Here is a 22970-nt window from a genome sequence, read left to right on the forward strand (position 1 = left end):
TATGAATAATTGTTTTGTATAATTTCAGAGCTGAACAACAAAGAAATTTCTAAAATCATAACATTTTTTAGTAACATTTGTTAACATTTCATTTTAACATTTTATATAAACCGCGTGGAGCGGTTTATATAGCGTCATATAAGGAACCGCTCGACCAATCAGATTGCTGGAAACTCTTTGCACAACTCTGAAATAATACTAATATATATTAATGAAATATCTCATGCCGTTAGATACTGCAATGTTGAGCTATATGCTGATGATACGCTACTTTACTTTGCTTGTGGCAATGTTAACATCATTGAGTCCAATCTGTCACCTGATTTAGATAGTGTTACTCAGTGGCTTAGTGCTAATTACCTAATACTCAACTCTACCAAATCTAAAATAATGCTTGTGGGTACCCATCAAAGGCTTGCCTCTAAATCGTTCTCCATTTCATCTAACGGCCGTGACTTAGAGAGATTAGAAAAGTTTAAATACCTAGGGGTTTTTATGGATCCAACACCTTCTTGGAAGTCCCGCGTTAATTACTTAGGAAAGAAGATTTCGTCTAGATTAGGAATGTTCCGTAGAGCACGAAAGATCTTGCCTCAATCATCCTGTATCACTTTGTATAACGCAATGATACTCCCCCTTTTTGACTATTGCTCAGTTTTATGGGATAGTTGTGGGACTGTATCTAAAGGGTGTCTTGATAAGCTCAATAGGCATGCGGCGAGTATCATCTTAAATAGGGCTGTGAGTGAAACAGATGTTGCTCGTATTCTTGGTTGGCCTAGCCTTCAGTCTCGTAGAGACTACCTTAAATGCATGCTGGTCTTCAAATCTATGAACGGCTTAGCACCCTCCTGCTTATTAAGTGATTTTACTCAAGCTAAGAAATATCATACATATAATACCAGCCATAGGGATTTGATTCGTATTCCTTTTAATAATCTGCCCAAAGCAATAAGATCGCTGGAAAGCCTTGAAACTTTTAAACTGAGTGTAAGAGGTTTTTAAACAGATCTAATTAGTTATGTAGACTTTGTATATATTTTGTTCAATGAGTTTTACCTTTGTCTGTCAATTTTATGTGTAAACTTTGTACTGTCAAATTTCGTTTCGCTGGGCTCTCTTTAAACTAGCTATGTGATGTCCCTGTTTAGATATTGATTAAATAAATGAATAAATACGCTTTCATTTTGAATAACGCATTATAATGTAAAAACTCTTGAATATTACTAAAAAAATGTGAAGGTGTAGTCTGATCGTCCGGGTGAGTGTAGTCCTGAGAAGGACTGTTGTCGGTGGCAGTGACTGACGTTTCGACAACCTGTGCGGAAGTCATCATCAGAGTCAAGTGACTCATCATCACTTGACTCTGATGATGACTTCCGCACAGGTTGTCGAAACGTCAGTCACTGCCACCGACAACAGTCCTTCTCAGGACTACACTCACCCGGACGATCAGACTACACCTTCACATGTTACCCCCGGGTTCAAACCATTTACTGCATTACTAAAAAAAGTTGCAAGAGCAAAGCAAGGACATAACAGAGCGTCGTCTTCTAAATTATAAAATCTGTAAAGAACTGTTACGTAATAAAATTAGACAAAATTACCATAACGAATGATAAGTCAGTGTATAGCAGGTAGGTTTTTAATTTTTTGAGACATCATTAAGAGGAAAAGCTAAGCGTGCTACACCTAGCGGAAGGCTCCAACAATTTGTTGCTGTCTTTTTCTACGTGTATCTCCTGATTAGCCACTTTTCCTACAACTTCTTCTATATTTACAGCGTCTACTACTGTTTACTAGAGCCAAAAGGCTACGTGTGTATTAGGCGAACCAGAAATATATTCACACTAAGGATATGGCTTATCTTGTATACTGTTCACTTAAAAATAGATACCCCATGACTTACTAGCATCAAATACCCAACGCATTAAAAACCCGGGCGTGACAGAAGTTGGAACTCCCATTGAAGCTCCAGCCATATGCTCATCAAGATCGCTCAGGTATAGTTCACTTGTCTTCGAGTATAAACACTTGATGTAATGACGAAAAAGCGAATAACATAACCTCTTTAATTTTGCGGCACAATTTCCTAGGTTATTAAGATCTTGCAATTGAGTGTTGGTTAGGTCTTCAGCGGGATTCTTCGCACCCACGCGGTAGCCTAGCGCTTTTTCACTTGAGGTAGTTAGGTGGCGTTATTGACGACACTACTAACTGCTATAATAGATCAGTCTAACAGTAGCCACCACGATGTATTTAATCATTACTTTTCACGTCTACTTTGCTTAGGTTAGGTTTCTGTTCAGCTCAGTGCCCGTTCAGTTTTAGCCCACAAATTACATCGAAATGCGGGAAACAAGCCGCAGGAGGATTCGTTTGTTATTCTCATTACATCGTTTTTATCATTTCGTTTGGAGGACAAGAGAGATTATCTGTTACCGACCCACTATTGCTTTTTTTCGTCTCAACCTTGATTATGATCACGTGAAAGAACAACCTGCCAAATCTCAACAAGTGCGACCAAGTCTGTTACAACTCCTCTCTCGCTTTCAATTTGCGATTTTAGTTTCATTGTTATGCTTGTAGTGTGTATAGAAAAAGGATCTGAGCTAAATTTGGGTCGTGTAAATAGGACTCAATTTATATATTTCCATTAATAGACGTTTTTCGATAAGAAGAATGCCCTTTGATTGTGTTTATCGCCCTTTATTTTAATGGTTAACATGGCATTTACCACATCTCTAAAAGCTATACCCATCAACAGGGTTATATAGCTATCTCTGCATGTACAGCTGTAAATTTACTTTCCAAATCCACCAGATCCATCCTCCTCTGTTGGCGGAGGGGGCCTAGGGCGTCTGCATTTGTGAAAGCCTTTTCGTGATTCCTTTCACATGCTAATGAAATGAAACGAATCAAAACATTTTAGATTTCAGTCTTTATGTAAAGAAAGCACTGGGTGAAATGCCATATTTAAGGGACATTTCAGCAATATTAAACGGCATAAAATCCAAATGAAAATTTAAGTCGGGTTTCATGAACTTAAACTTGACTTAAAAAGATACCTTTATTTAACTAGGTTTAAGTTCCAATTAGATGTGCATTAAAGCCAATGAAAGATTTTGGTCAAGTTTAAGTGTCCTTAAATATATTATTGAATATGCTCAAAGATTTTGGTCTAGTTTAAGCCGCCTTAAATCCACCAAAAGAATTAGGACCACTTTAAGTAACCTTAAATACATCATTAAAGCTACTGAAAGATTTTAGGTCCGCCTTAAGCGACTCATAATATTTCTTAAACCTTCTGGAAGATTTAAGTTATAAGCTCGTCATCTTGGATGACACAACGATTTAGAGCAAGTTAAAACTGTTTTGGAGACCGTTCACTAATTTTGGGTCAGAGGAACGGGTAGAAAAAAATTAGGGGGAGAGCAAGGAAAAAAGTACAACAAAGAGGGGGACTTCCAAATTCGTCTGATGAGGGGCATCGTATTAGTAATAGCTCTCGCTCTCACTAAAGCTGCCCCCCCCCCACCTTTTTTTATAATTTTGAGTGTAGAATGTTTTCTGAAGTGGACAAAGAATGCAATCAAACAACCTTACATGTGTAGGTATGCTTATAATGTAACATCTCTACAAAGCTTTTTTGGCATTTGAAAAATATTATTACAAGAAATCTCTAAAACCAGACACATGTGATTGTCAAGATTGCAAAGAATGGAACAATGCGGATGCGCAAAGTTTTATGACCCTCACTGCGCTTGCGTCATGTGACCACTCAAAGTTTCCCATATGGATACCATCTACACACCCGCTTCATATAAAAAAAAATTTCCCCGAGTCTTATGATGCACCGATCACACTAATTAAGATATTTCTGCCAGTAAACTTCTGCTTTAAATCGCGCGCAATCTTGAAATAATTGCGGGATGTTTATCGCTTTCCGGCTGCTGTATTCATAGTGTCACGGCAAGAACTGAAAACATAGTGTACTAGTGGCTATTATCCAGAAATCACCAAAGGAGAGAACTCGACTGTCGAGTGCGAATGTCGAACTACAGTGTACAGTGAAAGCTCGATTTAACGAACCTCTATATAATGCGGTCCTCGGTATAACCACAAGTAGCCCAAGCGTACTGTGTGTGATTTTGGGTCTAAAGTACCTAACATATAAGGGTCGAATTGTAAGCGTAAGCGTAGGCCGTTAAAAAGGGAAAAATTATAAAAAAAAATAAGAAAAAGTTAAAAAGGATTATATAAGCGAGAAATAAAACGTGTGAAGTCTTATTACCTTTTTTCCGTAGCCGCTTTGTTGCCAACGGTCGTTATAACGCTGTTTTGGTGACTTTCTTTGGGTTGTAACGCGTGCGGTGTTTCCAGTCAACTGTATAAAAGGAAAAATTATAAAAAAAAAAATAAAGAAAAAACTAAAAAGGATAACAAAAACGAGTAATATATCGCATGAAGACTTCTTACCTTTTTCCGTAGCTGCTTTGTCATTTACGATCCTTTTAACGTTGTTTTGGCGACTTTCTTTGTAATGCGTGTGGTGTTAACAGACAACTGTATATAAAAAGACTGAAGCCTGGGTTTTTTTATGTACAGTTCAGTGACTGGTGACACCGCACGTGTTATAAAGAAAGTCGCCAAAACAGCGTTAACATGACCGTTGGCAACAAAGCGGCTACGGAAAAATGGTAAGGAGACTTCACACGTTTTATTCCTCGCTTTTATTTTTTTTTTTTTAATTTTTTTTTTGACAATGAAAAACTGCGATAAAATATTATAAAGCATGACACGACGTTTTGACGTTTCCAGAACGTCATTATCAAGTAAACTAAAATAATAAAATCGAGCATTTATATAATGAAGCGGTGAATAAATTACAAAACGTTGAGAGTCAAAGAAAGAGTTTAGCCCTAATGGAATCGCTCTGGGTGTTTAAATTGGGCCTTATTGTTCTTATGTACAACATTTCATAAACAAGACAATCCCATTTCGTGCCGCATTTTTTAAGCATTTTAAACTGGCTCTCATTGAGTAAGTCAATGTTCCCATGGGCATCTCTCAGGTGGCGACCAATGGCAGAGTATCGATGATCAGCAATGCGTTGAAACAGATGGCGCGTCGTATATCCGACGTAATTTGAATCACACAAATCACATTTAAAACAGTAAACAACACTATGCTGATTTAAGATGCGTGGCTTGATTTCTTTAAGCTTTAGGTCCTGCTCAAGTTTCTTACTGGTGTAGACTGGTTGTACATCAATGCCAATTTTTGAACTGAGATCGCGCATTTGTCTTTTGACAATGTTCACTGAGATTTGATCTTTGAAAGGAATACTGACGCTCGCGCATTGCTGATCATCGATACTCTGCCATTGGTCGCCACCTGAGAGATGCCCATGGGAACATTGACTTACTCAATGAGAGCCAGTTTAGAATGCTTAAAAAATGCGGCACGAAATGGGATTGTCTTGTTTATGAAATGTTGTACATAAGAACAATAAGGCCCAATTTAAACACCCAGAGCGATTCCATTAGGGCTAAACTCTTTCTTTGACTTTCAACGTTTTGTAATTTATTCACCGCTTCATTATATATATGCTCGATTTTATTATTTTAGTTTACTTGATAATGACGTTCTGGAAACGTCGAAACGTCGTGTCATGCTTTATAATATTTTATCGCAGTTTTTCATTGTCAAATGTTTTACCAAATCTTTACTTATTCGAATTTTTTTATTATTATTATTATTATTATTATTATTTTCTTTGTAACGGCTTACGCTTAAAATTCCATCTTAATATGTTAGGTATTGCCGTTAATGGACTTTAGACCCCAAAAAGCACACACAGTACAATAGGCTTTTTGCAGCTAGAGGTCACGTACTTGGATACTGCATAGCAACACAAAACTGGAGAGCAAGCGCTCCAGAAAACAAACTCTGTAAGAGGTCAAGCATATCTGGCTTTAGACAATAGTTTTCTGTTCATTACACTCAATCCTTTTGCAATATTTACAAAAACTGTAAGATATTTACTAAATCTCTCGTTTTGACTCGATTTTTGGATGGAAAGCACCACATCTTTCTCGAAATCGTGAAAAAACTGTCTCCGACAATCCGCTCGACGGCTAAGAAACATGGCAGCTTCGCAAGGTATGTACTTCAAAAAATATACTTTTTTCTGCTTTTTTTTAGTTATTGGAATTATAAAGTCTATGAAAATAAAATATCATATCGAAAATAGCAACCAAGTGGAATTTTACCGCATTTTACGCCCGATTTCTTACGATATTATGAGAGTAACTATGCGTTTGCTGCACAAATGGCATATTGTTATGCTTCCGGTGAAAGAGTTGGTAGACCAGGTTCAAGAAATATGCTTCTTGTAGATGAGTTGTTTATGTTTTGTGTGCAACTCAAGCTTGGTTTATTTGAGCAGGACTTAGCAAATAGGTTTCAGATACACAGATCACCAGTTTGCAGAAAAGTGATCACAGAGACTAACTTTTTTCTTGGGAGTCAAGTGATCTGGCCATCAAGGGAAGATGTCAATAGCTATATGCCAGAAGGTTTCAAAAGGTTTTATGCAAGCATGCGTGTTATATTAGATTGTACTGAGATTTTTGTGCAAACACCTACCTCACTGCTACTTCAGTCACAGCTTCATTCTACTTATAAAAGTAATACTACACTAAAAGGCTTAATAGGTAGTACCCCTTATGGAACTATTAGTTTTGTTTCTAGCCTCTACACTGGAGGGATAAGTGATAAGGGAATCACAAGGTGCAGTGGAATTCTAGATTTGTTAGAGCCTGGGGACTCGGTCATGGCCGAAAAAGGGTTTGACATTGAAGATTTGCTGAGGGAGAAGGGAGTGGAGCTAAATATCCCTCAGTTTCTAGAAAGTCTGGAACAAATCTCTGCCCAAGATGTTCAGAAAACAAAGACAATAGCATGTTTGAGAATACATGTTGAAAGAGCAATGAGGAGGGTCAAAGGATACCACTTTTTTGGTTCTGATGTGCAATTGACTACATTGGGTTCAGTCAATCAGTCATGGACTATAGCCTGCCTTCTTACAAATTTCCAGAGCCCGCTAATCTTATCTAATAGTAACAATGAGCCATAGTGAAGTTATTGTGTTATTTATATTTTATTAGGTTTGTTTATACTTTACCTAAACAAAAAAAATAACTGATGGTCATTGAACTTAGTGGAGTGCAACTTGATCTGATATCAAACACAAGTGAACAAAATCACACGATGGCGCAGTAGGAGTGTGATAGGAAATCAAAAGTTTGATATCAGACCGAAATTGTACGACACTGAACATTTTCTGGATTTATGTAAATGAAGCTCCACTTTGTTCACTTTAAAGAGTAGTACCAATGTCAAACAGGAAATAAAATTTGGAAAATATTTCATTTTGTGTGCATTATTTCCTCTAATCTGATTGGCAAACTGTGTAAAATCCTGCAACATGATTGGTCGTCTAAATGTAGTGTGGAATTTTGTTTTGCTAACAAAAAGATGCGATTCAGACTGAAAATAGTGGGATTCGTGCTTGAATCATACAATTTGAACTAATCAATTTACAGGATTTGATGGTGATTTCAAAATGGATATAATAAATTGGAATATCTGAGAAGTATAAAGTACAGAGCAACCTGTGTTTTGTTTGAAAAGTCAATATTCATCATGTATGATGGAAGGGTGCAGTAAAAATCAGTGCGATCAAAAATATGTAAAAAAAAATCCATAGGGAAACAGGAACATATTTATATTAAAATTGGGAGTTGCGAAGTTTTTAGACTTTCTTGGTGTGGGGGTTTTAATCTTTGAAGATGATAAATGATGATCAGCTAATTTGTTGTCAATTAAAATTTAATTAAGCTGCCCTATTCCCTCTGCCATACATTGTGAACAGTCTTAATGTAAAAAGTAATTGAAGGAAAAACTATCCACTTTGTCCTTTGCTTCCTGGAAGAACACTGGATCAAAATTAATTCTAGAGCAAAAAAGCAAATTGTCATCAATGTAACTAAAAAAAATCCCAGCGTTCCAATCCTGTGAGTCCAAGCTGGCACTGAATCTGGTAGTAATAAATGTCTGTTGTCTTCAGTTTGTACTGGTTAGTGTTCTGGTCCTTAGTTAGATGTCTGACATTGTCAAATGAAGTTTCACCTTCTTTGACAACTTTTATTTCTAATAAGCCAAATGGATTCTGACCATTATTTACTGCATCAAGATCATAAACTTTTCTGGCTGGACTACAACCTAGCCATGGGCATTTGGTCATCCTTTGCTTGGCCAGGTAAGTGGTGGAACTTTAATTCAGGATGATATCTAGAATCCACGTTACACAAGGGAACACAACAATGGTACGAAGATTTCTTCTTCGGGTCTGATGGCTCGTTGGTAGTTTAGAAATCTACAGTGAATTTTAGCATGTGTTTAGTCTCAATGTAAGATGCATAATTACTCTCATAATATCGTAAGAAATTGGGCGTAAAATGCCGTAAAATTCCACTCAGTTGCTATTTTCGATCCAATATTTTATTTTCATAGACTTAAGAAGTCCAATAACTCAAAAAAGCAGAAAAAAGTCTATTTTTTGAAGTACATACCTTGCGAGGCTGCCATGTTTCTTAGCCGTCGAGCGGGTTGTTAGTGACAGTTTTTTCACGATTTCGAGAAAAATATCCTGCTTTCCATCCAAAAATCGAGTCCAAATGAGAGATTTAGTAAATATCTTACAGTTTTGTAGATATTGCAAAAGGATTGAGCGTAATGATCAGAAAACTATTGTCTAAAGCCAGATATGCTTGACCGCTAAAGAGATTTGTTTACTGCAGCGCTTGCTCTCCAGTTTTGTGTTGCTAAGCAGTATCCAAGCACATGACCTCTAGCTGCAAAGGGCCTATTGGGCCGCCTGTGGTATAACGAACGATACTTTAGTTCAGCCCGCTTAAGTTACGGTAAAATGTATGCCACGGAACCTTGATATAACGAACCCTCGATATAACAGACCAATTTACCCAGTCCCTTAGCACTTTGTTAAATTGAGGTTCCATGTACTAAGATACTCTAAAAGAAAAAAATTAGTGGCACTGGGAAACATCGGGTCAAAATTGGGTCAAGATCGCAATTCTAGAGTTACATACCGCGATCAGAGGCACAAACATCACGTTTAACTGAACGAGCTCCGCGCATTGATTATCCTTCATATTTGAACTCCTTGCAACTGGAGTGCCGATCGGCCCATACCCAATCGGCTTAGTGTACGTGGTACATAGCAAAATGTGCTGATACCGTGGAGTAAAGCGTAATAAACTTGTCGTTCATTTGTCGTAAATGCTACAACCTGCGTGAAATTGAACAAAAATCAGTTTACAAGAAAGGTAATAACTGTCTTTTGTTGGATGATTCTAAAGCTATAAAACCACCTAAAAGAATCCTGGAAATTGCAGTTGAAATCCTTCGCAAACTATGCTGGCCAGTCTTATGAGCATATCAATCGCTGACAGAAATTGACTGCTTTGTAGGGGGCGGCTGTACAGAGGCTAAAACAAACCAGTTTGCCATTGACATTTACACGTTGCTTGTTTCAATGTTTTTGAGCGTTGCTTAGCAACAATTTCAACGACTCGACGTCAGCTGTCAAAGCTCTTCTCTTGGCAGACAGGGTACCGTACGTGTGACGCTGCATGTGACTGCAGTCTTCTCTTGACGACAAAAATCAACGGTAAAGATTTCAATTCGAAAAAGAATGGTTGGACGAATTCAATTCATTTTGACTCTAACTCTCCCAGGTAAGGTATTGCTTGCTTGTGTACATGTAATCAAATGTTACAAACCCTACAATGAATGCCGTTGAGTATTTCCTTTTAACTTACTCATGTAACAAAACGTCATTCTACACTCCTAAAGGGATAATGAAACTTTTTACTTTCATTATTTAATCGCTCATGTTTTATCCCAGTCATAGTTTGCAGCGTCAAATTTACCTAACTTTTAATTAATCATGAAAACACATTACGGACAGCTAGCTTAATTGGCTTTAGTTAATGTCAAATTCCTGTGATAAATAATTAAATAAATGTTACCAAATAAAATGCTTCCCTCGAGAATCGTTCTTCCAGTCCTTTCACATTATAAGTCTTTCTGATTTGATAGTCGCGTTTTTCCTAAACCAATTTTAGAATGGGGCTGATATAGACAACTTAGCCTTGTGGTATCGTTTTCACTAATAATGCATAAGCGTCTGCTTCTTTGTGTGTTTGTTTCTAAGATGATTCGATGATTCAGTAACGACCAGATATTTTTTGAGCTCGGTTTTTGTAGCAACCACATATCACCTCGAGATTGACGTGACAGCAAGATATTTGGGTGCGTTCTCCAAGAACTAATTGAAAAGCACGAGTGCAAGTTTGCTTCCTCGTGTCTTTGTTGCTAGGTTGATTTGTCGATTGGGTAAAGACCAGAGATTCTTTGTGCTTGGGTTTTTATAGCTTTTTTTTGGCCGTTAATGGTCTAATCTTTAAAAAACTAAGCAAGCCCCACGTTTCTAACATCTATTACCCTTGAGACCCAGTGATATATTGCGTCAAAAGCAGTATGACTGGCGTCGGTTGAAATGTGTGGGAGAAATTACAATTTTAAAGTCGAGCTGCGGTGACTTATTTGGGAAGGTTGAGGACACACATGCTATCACTATCGTGTAAATTTGAGGTGTGTGCGATTTTTATTTTGGAACAAAGAAAATATTACAATAAACCTAGATATACGTGCTTCACATTTATCAAAACGGAAGTTGAGTGCCTTAGGCTGTCAGGGCGTCATGGCTTCTGCCAGCTATATCGATCCTTTCGTTTCAGCTCATGGATGACCATATCTCTTTTTTGACTTTGTGCCAAAGGACTGTCAAACAGGACAGTCTGAAAAAAGCGTATTCAAAAATAAGCTTTCGGTTCTATTTAAAATGATATCGACCAGGACTCTGAAGAAATTCATCATCAATCGGTCTGCTCGGTAAGTGAACGAATGCTTTATCGATTTTGGGAAAACTCAGATCGATAAAAATTATATCGACCTCAAACGATCTATTTTCGTGGACATCTGATCGTCAACAAGACTGACCTTGTGTAAAAAAAAGCTAGGGGACACCCTTCAAATCAAGCAAACAAACAACCGGCGGTTAAACTGAGCTGGTCGAAGTGTGTTCCCTGAAATTATTGCAGATGTTACTATATCTAATCACAGGGGGCCCAGACAAGCGACGAGTCAGGTTGTTTATTCGAAATATAAAGGAATGTATGGGAGACTATTGAAGAGTCTTATTATCGTAAACTTATATCATGAAATGTCTGAGTTAAAGCTCAAAATAAATGTAAACCTACCTCACTTGCTGTGTATTGTCGTTTCTGTGGCTCTAAATGGCGAATTTGAGCGATTTGGTGGGTTTTGCGTCGACTGTTACTATACGTTATAAGAAGGAGACAAGGGTGGAAAGCTCATTTTCGACCGCTCTAGTGCAAAGACGATTTTCACCCAGAAATAAGAATCGTCCGGCTTCCAAATCGAAAACCAGATAAACTGAAAGGTTGACGCTTCTTCTCGCCGCATTCAATCGAAGATCCAATTAAAAATCCAAGCGCTAACCGCCAAAACATTTTCGAGAAATGCAGCTTTCGAAGCGATCAGCATCCGCGGCCCCGATTTCGTGTGCCAAGGAGCAACCGTCACGATGTTTGCCACACGCTGATTGGATGATGCTAAACAGTGCCTGATTACAAATGCCTCATGTGGGAGGGGAGTCAGGGGCATATTAACGCCAGCGATTCATGTACTGACTAGCCTGTTGTGAACCGTCGTGTCGGGTTTCCGTCACGCGACATAAACCTCACACGATGCTAGTCAGTAGATGAATCGCACATATTCATAATCCCTAGTACCGTGAACGATCCAAGTCGTTAATAAAAGGTGTTTCAGCTGGCGCATATTTCTTCGGTATTGTTTTGACTTACAATGCATACACATCTTCCTGTTTCCAAGGTGATTCTATGATTCAGTAAATACCAGAGATTTTTTGTGCTCGGGTTTTGTACATGTAGCAATTACATCTCGCCTTCGATCGAGGTTCAAGTGACTGCAAGTTTTTTGCGTGTGTTCTTCAAGACTAATTGAGCTAACTGAAAAGCACGTCTACACATTTGCCTCTTCGTGTTTTGTCGCAAGTGAGACTTGATGATTTAATGAGGTTCAGAAGTTTCTTTGTGCACGGGTTTTTAAGATCTTTTTTCCGCCAGACTCTGGATCATTAAGGACGTGATTCTGTTAGCGCGTATTTTCGCACATATTCGTTATCCCTTGCCGTAAACGATCAACATCTAAAGCGAAAGTAATATAATAATATTCACACTTGAACATTGTAAGATTGAAACGTGCGTGACTTCTCACGTGAGTACGTTACTCTTGATTTCAACTTTAACCCTTAATCTTCATTGACTCGTTTGATTACACTTTTTAAGTTCTCATTTTTTCAGTGTATAATATATCAGTGTTAGCCTTTGTTACGGCAAGTTCTTGTTTTAAATCATCGATTATTTTACTCGGCCTGTTCACGTCAATAGGAGAAAATATCTGGAAGTCGTTAGTCCTTTTTTCGTTTTCATTTTGTTTGTCAATTTTCTTAGATCTGTTATAATTATAGCCGTAATGTTTCCTTTTAGTCGAACCAATACTTTTATCATTTTCATCGTCACCTTCTACATAATCAGAGGCGTTTAATTTACTCTTTGACCGTGAACGAGGAATAAATTTCTCCTTTAAATCATCTCCTGGCCGGAGTCTACAAGCATAAACTTGAAATTCAAATTTTGTTTCACATGGGTAAACATAAACTTGTTATCCTTTGAAATAACAAACAAACTCTCTGCTAAATTTTCGCTAAAACGATTATTTAGGATTTCAAAGGCAAGCGGTAATTTCGCGTGAAAACCTTAGTTGAGCGGTCGAAGTTAACATATTCCTTCCTTCCCCTCCCCTGAAGGTAAAAAAAGTAAAGTCTGTTTACGAGCCCAGTGGCCCATTAGGCCGGTGCTTAACTACGGTTTCTGTAGCATGAAGCGGCTAGGAGTACTTTTACTCCCCTCTGGATGGGATGCTAGTCCATCGCAGGGTTACCCCCAACATTAAATTGCCGGTACCCAATTATACACCTGGGTGAAGAGAGGCACTGTGAGAGTAAAGTGTCTTACCTAAGAACACAACACAATGTCCCGGCCGGGGCTCGAACCCGGACCACTCGATCCGGAGTCAAGCGCACCCACCATGAGGCCACCGCGCCAAAACAAAACGTTAAAAGTTAACCTACAGGGCAATATGATGATGCGAAATGTATGATACGTACAGCTCTGTAAACTGTCACTAAGTGCTATCGTTATCCATTTGGGTTAGGTGGCGTTTTCACTTGACAGGCTTAAGATGGTTTTGGTTTTTCAACCAAAAGTAAGTACTTTTTGTAAGGTATTTAAGCTAATCGAGAATTCAGAGGAAACTGTAGTCCGTGATCTGGCTTTCACTGTGTTTTTGTTTAGCTCCTTTTTAGTCCTTTCCCCCTTTGATAACTCTTCGATGAACTCTCCATCCAAAAGTCGTGGAAATACATTAGCCACCCTCTCCACCCCCTTAAAGCGTTTACGGCATTGGTGTTCTGATTGAATCCCCGTTTCCACTGTTTTGATGGACTGTTGTTATTCAATACTTTGATTTTAGTTTTATTTAAAGCAGTTGTAAAATATTGAGAGGTTAGCGCTAAAGCTAATCGTCAAATTTCAAAGAGTGAACACTAATTTAAGCAGAACATGTCCAGTAATTTTATTTGTTCATGCAGGCGGCCTATTCTGATCTATTCATTTCCTTCCTTTGAAGTAATATTTTACGATTATGCTATTACACTAAGTCAGTGGTTTGAAGCTTGGATAAACCATTGTCAATTAAAAATTTCCCCTTATATGTTTAGTACACCGGACACCTATTTGCTGCTTAAATAAAGCCGTGTTAAACCAAATTTGAACTCAAAAACAACAGTTTGCCATTGGCTTTTACACGGGTTTGTGTTTCAATATTTTGCCTGTCGCTTAGCAACAATCTCAACGACCCGCAAAAGCTGTGTAAGCATTAATGCCTTCGGTAGCACTTCGCGTTTGGATGAAGTTCTCTCTTAGCGACGAAAATAAAATTCTCATATTTCTTATTGAAAGAAAATGGTTGGACGACATCACCTCGTTTTAGCTCTAACTGTTCACGGTAAGAAACTTTTGCTTGTGTAAATAGAAATTGCACTCTGTTCAAAGAATATTGCAGAGTGTTGGAGTTTTTGCTTGAAATAAACCTTATTCTGAATTCAAAAATGAACAGTTTAATCTTTTTAATATCATTATGAAGTCACTAATTTTTTTTTTTTTTTGGCCTAACTCGTGGCGTGCAATCCAACCTTAACTTTTATTTATGAAAAGACTTTACGGAAAGCTAGCATATTTGGCTCTAGTTACTGTAGAAACTGTTTTTGTTGAATTGGGAAATGTTGACAATTAATATGCTTTTCAGGAAAATTTTTCTTCTTGCCCTTTTACAATGTAATTCATTCCGCTTTGAAATTCACCTGTTCCCAAAAATATTGTTTCCTTACATCGAGCCGATACAGACAACTTGAAAGATGTAAACACTTTAGTCCAATCCGTCAATAAACTGTCTATACATCTCTTGAAAAAGCTTATATCATAACAATATTTAGCTCTCTGCAATTAATTTAAACCTTCGGCGTCGTTTGCGTTCAATCAGATATAGTAACTAGATATGGCTTACAAAGTTCGCCCGACTCCAAGTTTTTCGTATGCGTTGTTCAAGAACTAATTGAAACGCATGTATACATGTTTGCTTCTTCATGTGTTTGTTATTGAGCGGCTTGATTTTTATTTTGATAACGACCAGTGATTCTGGTAGCTTTATTTCAAGTTTTTGCCGGATTCTGAACCATTAATAGAGAGATTAAGCACCACGTATTTTTTTCCCGCGAAAGGCAGAGGGTCGCGTGACCTGACATTTCCTCCGTTTGCCGTTTGCCGGCCGCCGTTTCTGCTCGAGGAAGACAATTTTTCCCGTTTGTAGGGAATGCGAAAACGTGAGGATTTGCAGCCCATTTTTACCGACTACTTCTACAATTTGATCGCTTGCATTTTAAAGCTAAGCTTCGTTTATCATCTTACTTGTATATGAACTGCTTGTAAAGCTAATAGAGTTCAAAGAACATACATTACTTCTTTGCATTCATTATTTCTAGTCGCAGTGAATGGCGACCGAGAACATTTGTTCTGCCGTGTGACTGTCGTCGGGAAGCTTAAACAGACGAACATCGCGGACGGAACGGCAAACGACTAACGGCTAGCCGACGTTCAGTGTTCGCCGTTTTCGCGGTGCTTAATCTAACTATTGACACGTTTCTGTGGGGACGCATTTTCGCGCTTGTTCGTCATCACTTGTGGTGAACGATCAAAATCTAACGCGAAATTAATAATACTCACACTTACGCATAAACTCAATATTCAAATTTTGCTCCCCTTACGTAAACGGAACTTATACTGTGGTATTTTCGAATGAGCAAACAAGCTTTTTTCACATTTCCGCTGAAAAGATTATCTATAATTTAAACGGAAAGCAGCCATTTCGTGTTAAAACCTAGACCAGCAGTCGGTGTGTAACATATTCTTCTTGTCATCTTGCGGGAAGTATTTTTTTTTACATTATATGAAAAAAAAAATTCTTTTATGTTTTTCGAATGTTGTGATTCAGGTACCCTAGAACGGCGACGTAAAAAAGTTCATTTGAACGAGTCATATTACTAACATAGTCATTAACGAGAATTTCAGTCATTTCAACTTTTTAACGTCGGTGCACATGAGGGAGCGAATTTTTACGACTCTTGAGAATCAAACAGTGCTCTCCTCTCCTTCCCCCACGGTATAAATGCGCAGGTTGACAAAGAACTGATTAGACCGCCATACGGGACACGATCCTATTGTACAGGCGGCATCGCTAAGCCATCTAAACCATCATCTTCGATCATCTTTTGTGATCGAGCTCTGGCTGGGCTATTTTCTTGTGTTCTTCGCTAAGACTCTTTGTTCTCAGTGTCCGGGAGTGTTAATGCCTCCATACACTCTCTGCAAAACAAACTGCATAATGCTACTGGGGGAGGTTTGGTTGTTAGAAGGAGGAGACGCTTGATGAAATAAACTGCTATTCATGAGGACTAGCGGTATCCCTAATCTCGTTGAAGACACCAGAGATTTTGCTAAAATGAAAAAAAAAAAAAAATCGAAACAAGGTAAAGCTCGAGCCGGACGAACCCTTGTCCCGTGTTTAGACGCCAATGACGAAATTGCTCAAAGTTTTGCGCCTTGATCTCAAACAAAAAGTGGTTTGTTTCACATAGTGAGGTGAGGAAAACATGTGATAAAAGTACAAATTTAAAGAGGCATAAATTAGGCATAACATCTGTCTTGTTACCCCATGATTATGGCGTGGAAGAGAATTTATAGGGTATGATGGATTTACCATTACCCAGACAAGGTGTGCTTTGGTTTTTCTCCACCTCTAATTTTTCACATTTAATCTCATTGTAGTTCTGACGATTTTCATTGGAAATGGGGCAAGTGACTCAAGTAAGTCTGGTTACTGACTAAGGGGGTTCACCTTCTTCTAGGACGTGGCAAAGGGTGCCTAAAGTTAAATACTGTTAAATCTGTTCATACATAACACAACTATAAGCTATTGCCAAGAAGATTGCGATTAATCAGTCGGATAAATTTTGTGCATATTCGAGAGCGTGAGAGCACAACCCACTTTAAATATTTCATTTGAAACTCTTACATAGGTGAAGCTTTTAAGCGCTTAATGCTAGGAACAGATATGGCAATTTGTCACTCGCTTACGTGTGACTGACAATCGATATCTCAACGACTACTTTCTGCGGCGGCGGGTTCACTTATTTTCCTCGCACTTAAAGTTATCATTAACAAGAACAAAATCGAGAGGTAACGTTCCATCTTACTGATCTCGACATGAATATGTCAGTTAGTATGCGATGAATAATACACACCGATAGAAGGGGCTTGTCTCCTCAATTTGGGTGATAAATGTAGTCAATATGTAAACACAACCTTTGTCTTCACTTCAGCATGTCCCAATGGTATGAAAAACATCACATCTACCAGCAGTAGCTTCAAGTATCCTGAGTCAGGGACTTATGGAAAGAACGAGACCAAATGTTGGAGCATTACGGTTCCCGACACTTATGCTGGCATTTCCCTTCGTTTCTTAAGGTATGATTACATTTTTCATTTCTGTAGCTTTCCATAGCACGCAAATTTTATGGCTTAGAGGGGATGCCGTGAGTTGATTTTATGCTGTTGTTTATCACTAACGTAAAAATAGAAACCTACAAAATGGATGTTTTCCTTCAATCATAACACAGGAAATGACCTTTTAAACCCTCTAAGACACGTCGAGTATCTTTCCCTTGAAAGGACCAGAAAGTGATTCACGACAGCAAAATCAGTAATCTATCTCCAACCTGAAATTCCTAAACACAGCGTGGAAAAAAAATATAATAAAATAAAATAAAGATCTTGAGGCCTCTTTAAGTTGTACCTTTTTTTGTTCGAAATGTGTATGGTGTCTCCGGTTAAATGTTTTCCAAAGCTTACGAATCCAGGAAAGGTGTACGTATATAACACGACCGAGTGGAGTCCAGGTCATATGAGTGATAATACAAAATCAGACGACTGCAAAGCGGGAGTCCGGTTTGTCTATCACGAGTATGATTACAGACTGAATCACATGAAGTCCTTTTACCAATTAATCACAAGCTTTGAGTATCCGAAAAAAAATTCATTTCTCTGAGAAAACATTTCTGGTAGGGACATTCTTTGAAGAGAATAAACCTCCGATGCTTTAACTGTCTGGTGACACTGTCCAATAACAATTCAATAGAGTAGTTCGGGAAAAATAAAGCAGCTAATGCACTACGCACATTTGAGGAAATAATAATGGTTATAATTGTTGATAGTACATAAAATAACAATTTGAACGATTAAACTTCTTAACAATTTTTTTGAAATATGTTAGATGCCTGGTGCAATTGTTGTAGAGTATTTTAAAGGATTGCTATTTCGAGTATTTTTAGGTTTACCTTTTGTTTCATTGAGTCTCGCCTTTTTACGCCTTCGTGTTATTTTGATAAATTTATAGTTTCGATCATTTATTTTAGTGTGTGCTTGAACTTGGCTAAGTTCACGGATCTCCTTCTTGTCGTGCTAGACATTTTAATCGCTTGTTGTTGTTGAGGATAATTAGTTTCATAAGTGGTCATAATTGGGTTGGTAAAACCGACCTTGAGTTTTACCCACACTGAATATCCCGTTTTGGAAATTCCCACGGTCAGCTAACCCAAACATGTCTGTGATTTTTACATTAAACGCGAGGGCACTCCTTGCTGAAGTGGGAAGAGAAATAGCCGCGGTAGTAGAAGGTAGTAGCAACAATAGAAGAGTAGAGAATAAAGAAGAAAATTACAGAGTCTTGGTACCTTCCGTTAATTCGTCCAAGCGAGTGGTAAAACCCCCCAACACAATCTTTAAGAGACGTGAGTTTTTTTCTTTTAATATAACAAGAAAAATGATAACATTAGTAATGAGGATTGTGATCATTTTTAATCGTATCATAAATTGATCAACGCTGGGGTGGAACATGTTAGGCCCAACAAAAAAAAAAACAAAAGAAAAAAAATTGAAACTTAATTTTAAATGGTAAAGAAACATTTTGGATTTAGACCGGTTTGGCGTCATGCAACGCACAGGAAAGTAACTTGTGTCAGCTTGTATATAACAGGCCACACTATCACAGAAAAAAAGTAACGATTGTTTCATATTGATTTGCGCTTGAAAAAAAACATACTGTGACCCTTTGTTGCATTTGTCTCCAGTTTGCCTTTTACTTAGGTTTGTGAAAGGATGAAGCAGAATTTTTATGCTTCCTTTTTTTTTTCTCCAGCCTCGACATAGAAGCATGCTCTGGTTGTGGATGCGACTATGTCCACTTTGGTTTCTCTTACCAAGATATACAACAGGGAAGGGGAAAATCATGTGGACGACGCAGTTATAATTATTTACAAGGATATCTCTTCAACGTTCAGGATATGTGGAACGATATTCCTGGATCGACACTCTACTTTCGTTTTGTGTCTGATGATACCGCACATTACAAAGGATTTAACTTCAACTTCATAGCCACGTCCCAGACAGGTAAGTTTAGAATTAAACAGACAGTGACCAATATAGTTCATGTTATAAAGGTTTACGCCTCGAAGAAGAAAATTGTGGACAATACAATTACAACTATTTACAAGCCTTAGGATATCTATTCAACGTTGATTGGGGAGCTTTGCTACTCGGCGGTGTTCCTGGATCGGCGCTCTTCTTTCGATTCGTATCAGATGACACCACACATTGCAAGGGTTTTAACTTAACCTTCCTAGCCTATTCTTTCCTAAGTAAGTAATAACTATGCAGAAATCAGACAAGGAAGCGTTAAAAAGGTCGTCGATCAAACAAGTGAACAAACTCTCAATTTCTTTTTAAAAGAGGGCCTTAGAGCTTGCTCTAGAGATAATGGTGTTCATCAAAAATGCTTCTTTGTAAGCAGGGAAACTGGGTCGAGAGCAAAAGATAAAGGCTGAAAGGTAACCTTTCCATGATAACTATTGCTGACATAAAGTTGTTCTTATGATGCACTATTTCACAATGATAACTTTTCGGGTAGAACTTGATTCGAAGTAAAAGCACCCCACATTCAGTTCCTTTGCCGCTATCACCCTTGGGCCCGATTCTCAGGAAGATTCTCCCCCAATTGCGTCCTCATTAAGTGTTGCATGTTAATGGCTAAATCGTCTCGAGATTAGAGACAAATTTATTAGGATATTTAGTGGAAGCAAAATACCCCTTTTATTTTGCAGCGGGTGTAGAAAACTTTCTAAATGCAACCGAAGATGAAACTATTGAGTTTGGCACACCAAAAGTTGGCGTCAAGAACTATCCCTCAAATTACGCAGAACAATGGTTTTTAATTGTTCCTAAGGGTCGGCAGGTTCAGATAGACTTCGACACATTTGAACTGGAGTACAGCAAGGATTGCAAACATGACTATGTTGAGTTCCGTGAGGCATCCATCGAGGTTGGTGATCCTAAAACAATATCTGGCAAAAACGGTCCAATTCTGACCAATCGCCTGTGTGGAAATACAAAGCCGAATTCGATACAGAGTCAAGGGAACATGGTTTGGGTTCAGTTCATGAGTGATGGAAACTCTACCACAGTGTACAAGGGATTCAGAGCTTCCTTTAAAGCAGGTGTGTTATAAAAACACGCTGAGATAAGTTTCTCTATCGCAACGCGGAACTGAAGTTATTTTACATTTAACTCCTTCGCCGGTAGAGCAAAATTTTTCAAAACCAGTCGCCGAATGTAATGAATTTTTTTGTTGTTATTGAGAGAAAGGGTTAACTATTGTACTTAACCTATTCAACTAGCCGTGAAAATGAATGGTTGAAAAATTGTCTTGAAGTCTTTATTTTTTTTTTTCATTGTTCTAGGACAAGGACGACCGTCTGCTAGCTGTCCATTGATGCTGCTGTTCCTCTCAGCTCTGATCGTGAAAAAGGTCAACTTGTTATAATCATGCACCGAGAGTAGTTTTTTGTGCGATTTAATTATTAAGCTTTGTTATTTTGTTTCCTTTTGTTCCAAGGCAAGGAAAATTCAAATAAAACTGTTTTAAAATATTTTAAAACCATTGGGAAAAATGGAGCACAACATTTTGTATTAAAAGACAAACAAATGGTTGAATAAGATCAGCTCTGAATCATCATAGCGCGCATGTTAACACAAACATTGATAAGATCATAGGAAAATCCTGTAGTCACAGTATGCCGATATTAGCCGTTTTACAACTAACAGTTAACCCCTCTGAGACCCCATTAAAATCGGGCACTTGGGCAGGGCATATGAACATGACTTTGGACGGGGGGAACCAATCTTTAAAAGTTAAAATCCTTTAGGGAAGGCGATTTTGACGCATTATTTTCTTGTAGTATAGTATAATATCCTCAGGCTCCGTCTAACGATCTCATCTGTTTGGAAAAATACCATTCACTTATTCACTCATGACTGAGACTGATGCCTCTTGTATGTTTTGTAACTATTTAGTTTATCATTTGAGCAAGAGCTCCTACTGGTGAAATGCCGAGGGATCTCAAGACTGCTATGGTGAAACCTTTGTTAAAGAAATCTAATTCTAATGTTATCTCTTGATAAAGGCAAGAATGTGATCCTGATTCTCCTGAACCTGTCTGCTGCGTTTGACACTGTAAACCACACCTTTTTATTGAGAGAGAGAGAGAGACAGACACTTTATTTCAAGAGGGTAGCACGTGACAGTAGTTAAACTAATAATCCTGTGGCCCTCTATTAACCCACCTATTCCACCCCAGGGGAGGACATCCGTCACCCAGTAATCTCGTGTGTGGGAAATTAACGTCTCCTACCCCAACCCTGCAGGAGACGGGACCTCCATTTATTCGTCCCTATCCGAGAAGACTAGAATATCTAACCATTTCTTGATGTCACAGAAAGGTAGCAAATTCTTCTCAATTATTTTAAGACCCTGATTGTTGGTCCGGCCGGGGCTCGAACCCTCGACCTCCCGAACAACAGTCCAGCGCTCTATCCATTGAGCTAACCGGGAGGCGGTTTGTCACAGAAAGGTAGCAAGACTTGGCGAGACTTGAAAATCGTTTCGGTATTAAAGGCACTTTTCTGAATTGGTTCAGTTCATACCTCTGTGAACACACTCATTTTGTTGACATTCTCATCAATCTCAATCCTCTGTGCGCGACTTGTTAGTTGGTGTTCCTCAAGATTCTGTACTCGGACCTGTACTCTATCTAGTATACACATCCCCTATCTCGGAAATAATCTATAAATACAATCTTAATTACCGCCTCTATGCTGATGACACCCAGCTGTATTTGTCTTTTCATACCAGTGACGTGGATTTGGTTATCGAGCGTATAGTTGCCTGCGTGACTGATATTTGCCGCTGGATGCAAGATAATGACTTGAAATTAAATCAGGACCGATGTATCCTTAATTCATTCTAAATTCTGAAATAAAGTCTCGCTTGATCGCATTATTCTTGGAAATGAAAATATCTCCATTGCTAAGTCAGTTACCAACCTTGGTATTCTATTTGACAACAACATAACTTTTGATGATCAAATTAAAAATCTCTGCAAAACTTCATTCTTTCACCTAAGAAATCTGTTCAGAATACGTCTCAAAGGTTATACATGCTTTTATTACTTCGCGTATTGGCTATTGTAATCATCTGTACTATGGCTTACCTAAGCATCAACTTCATAAAATACAGAAAATACAGAATACAGCTGCTCGATCTGTCACTTGCAAGGGCAAATTTGATGACGTCACTCCCATAGTGGTGCAGTATTACTGGCTTCCTATATCTTATTGTACTGTGTTCAAGCTTCTGTTGCTGGTGTACAAGTCTGTCAATGGCCTCTGTCCATCATATGTTTCTGATCTACTCAAGATCAAGTTATCATCAAGATATTTACTTTCTAGCTCTATGGACTATCTTGTACAAGCTGTGTCAAAGACAAAGACCTATGGGGACAGAGCTTTTCCTGTGTGCGCACTAAGTTGTGGAACAGTATTCCTTTTTCAATTCGTAAATCTAGCTCCGTAACTATTTTTAAAAAGAACATCAAGACTTTTCTCTTTTCAAAATTTGTAACTAGTAATTCTCTTCTGTTTGATTGAATT

At 38.2% G+C, this 22970-nt stretch overlaps 1 protein-coding gene and 2 long non-coding RNA genes across 5 annotated transcripts; 1 reads left to right on the forward strand and 2 right to left on the reverse strand.

The window, feature by feature from the left end:
• Positions 1-1356: 1356 nt before the first annotated feature.
• LOC148723243 (uncharacterized) lies at positions 1357-11752 on the reverse strand. Of its 3 annotated transcripts, XR_015991674.1 has the most exons (4): positions 11412-11752; positions 9177-9376; positions 4295-4387; positions 1357-2900 (listed from the first exon to the last, which is right to left on the reverse strand). It is a non-coding gene; the product is annotated as an uncharacterized LOC148723243 (long non-coding RNA). The 3 variants fall into 3 exon arrangements; XR_015991673.1 differs by lacking the exon at positions 11412-11752 and having other exon boundaries at positions 9177-9538; XR_015991675.1 differs by lacking the exons at positions 9177-9376; positions 11412-11752 and adding an exon at positions 4480-4556.
• On the reverse strand, positions 7142-9170 carry LOC148723244 (uncharacterized). Its single transcript, XR_015991676.1, has 2 exons — positions 8640-9170; positions 7142-8443 (listed from the first exon to the last, which is right to left on the reverse strand). It is a non-coding gene; the product is annotated as an uncharacterized LOC148723244 (long non-coding RNA).
• Positions 9679-21296, forward strand: LOC111342086 (procollagen C-endopeptidase enhancer 2). The gene is made up of 6 exons (XM_088733120.1): positions 9679-9824; positions 16698-16736; positions 17252-17396; positions 19126-19376; positions 20087-20479; positions 20723-21296. The coding sequence occupies exons 1-6, from the start codon at positions 9782-9784 to the stop codon at positions 20803-20805; spliced, it is 954 nt and encodes a 317-aa protein (XP_088589246.1). The 5' UTR covers positions 9679-9781; the 3' UTR covers positions 20806-21296.
• The last annotated feature ends 1674 nt before the right edge of the window (positions 21297-22970 follow it).

The sequence above is a fragment of the Stylophora pistillata genome, chromosome 9 (genome assembly GCF_964205215.1).
Source record: "Stylophora pistillata chromosome 9, jaStyPist1.2, whole genome shotgun sequence".
Taxonomy (NCBI): Eukaryota; Metazoa; Cnidaria; class Anthozoa; order Scleractinia; family Pocilloporidae; genus Stylophora; species Stylophora pistillata.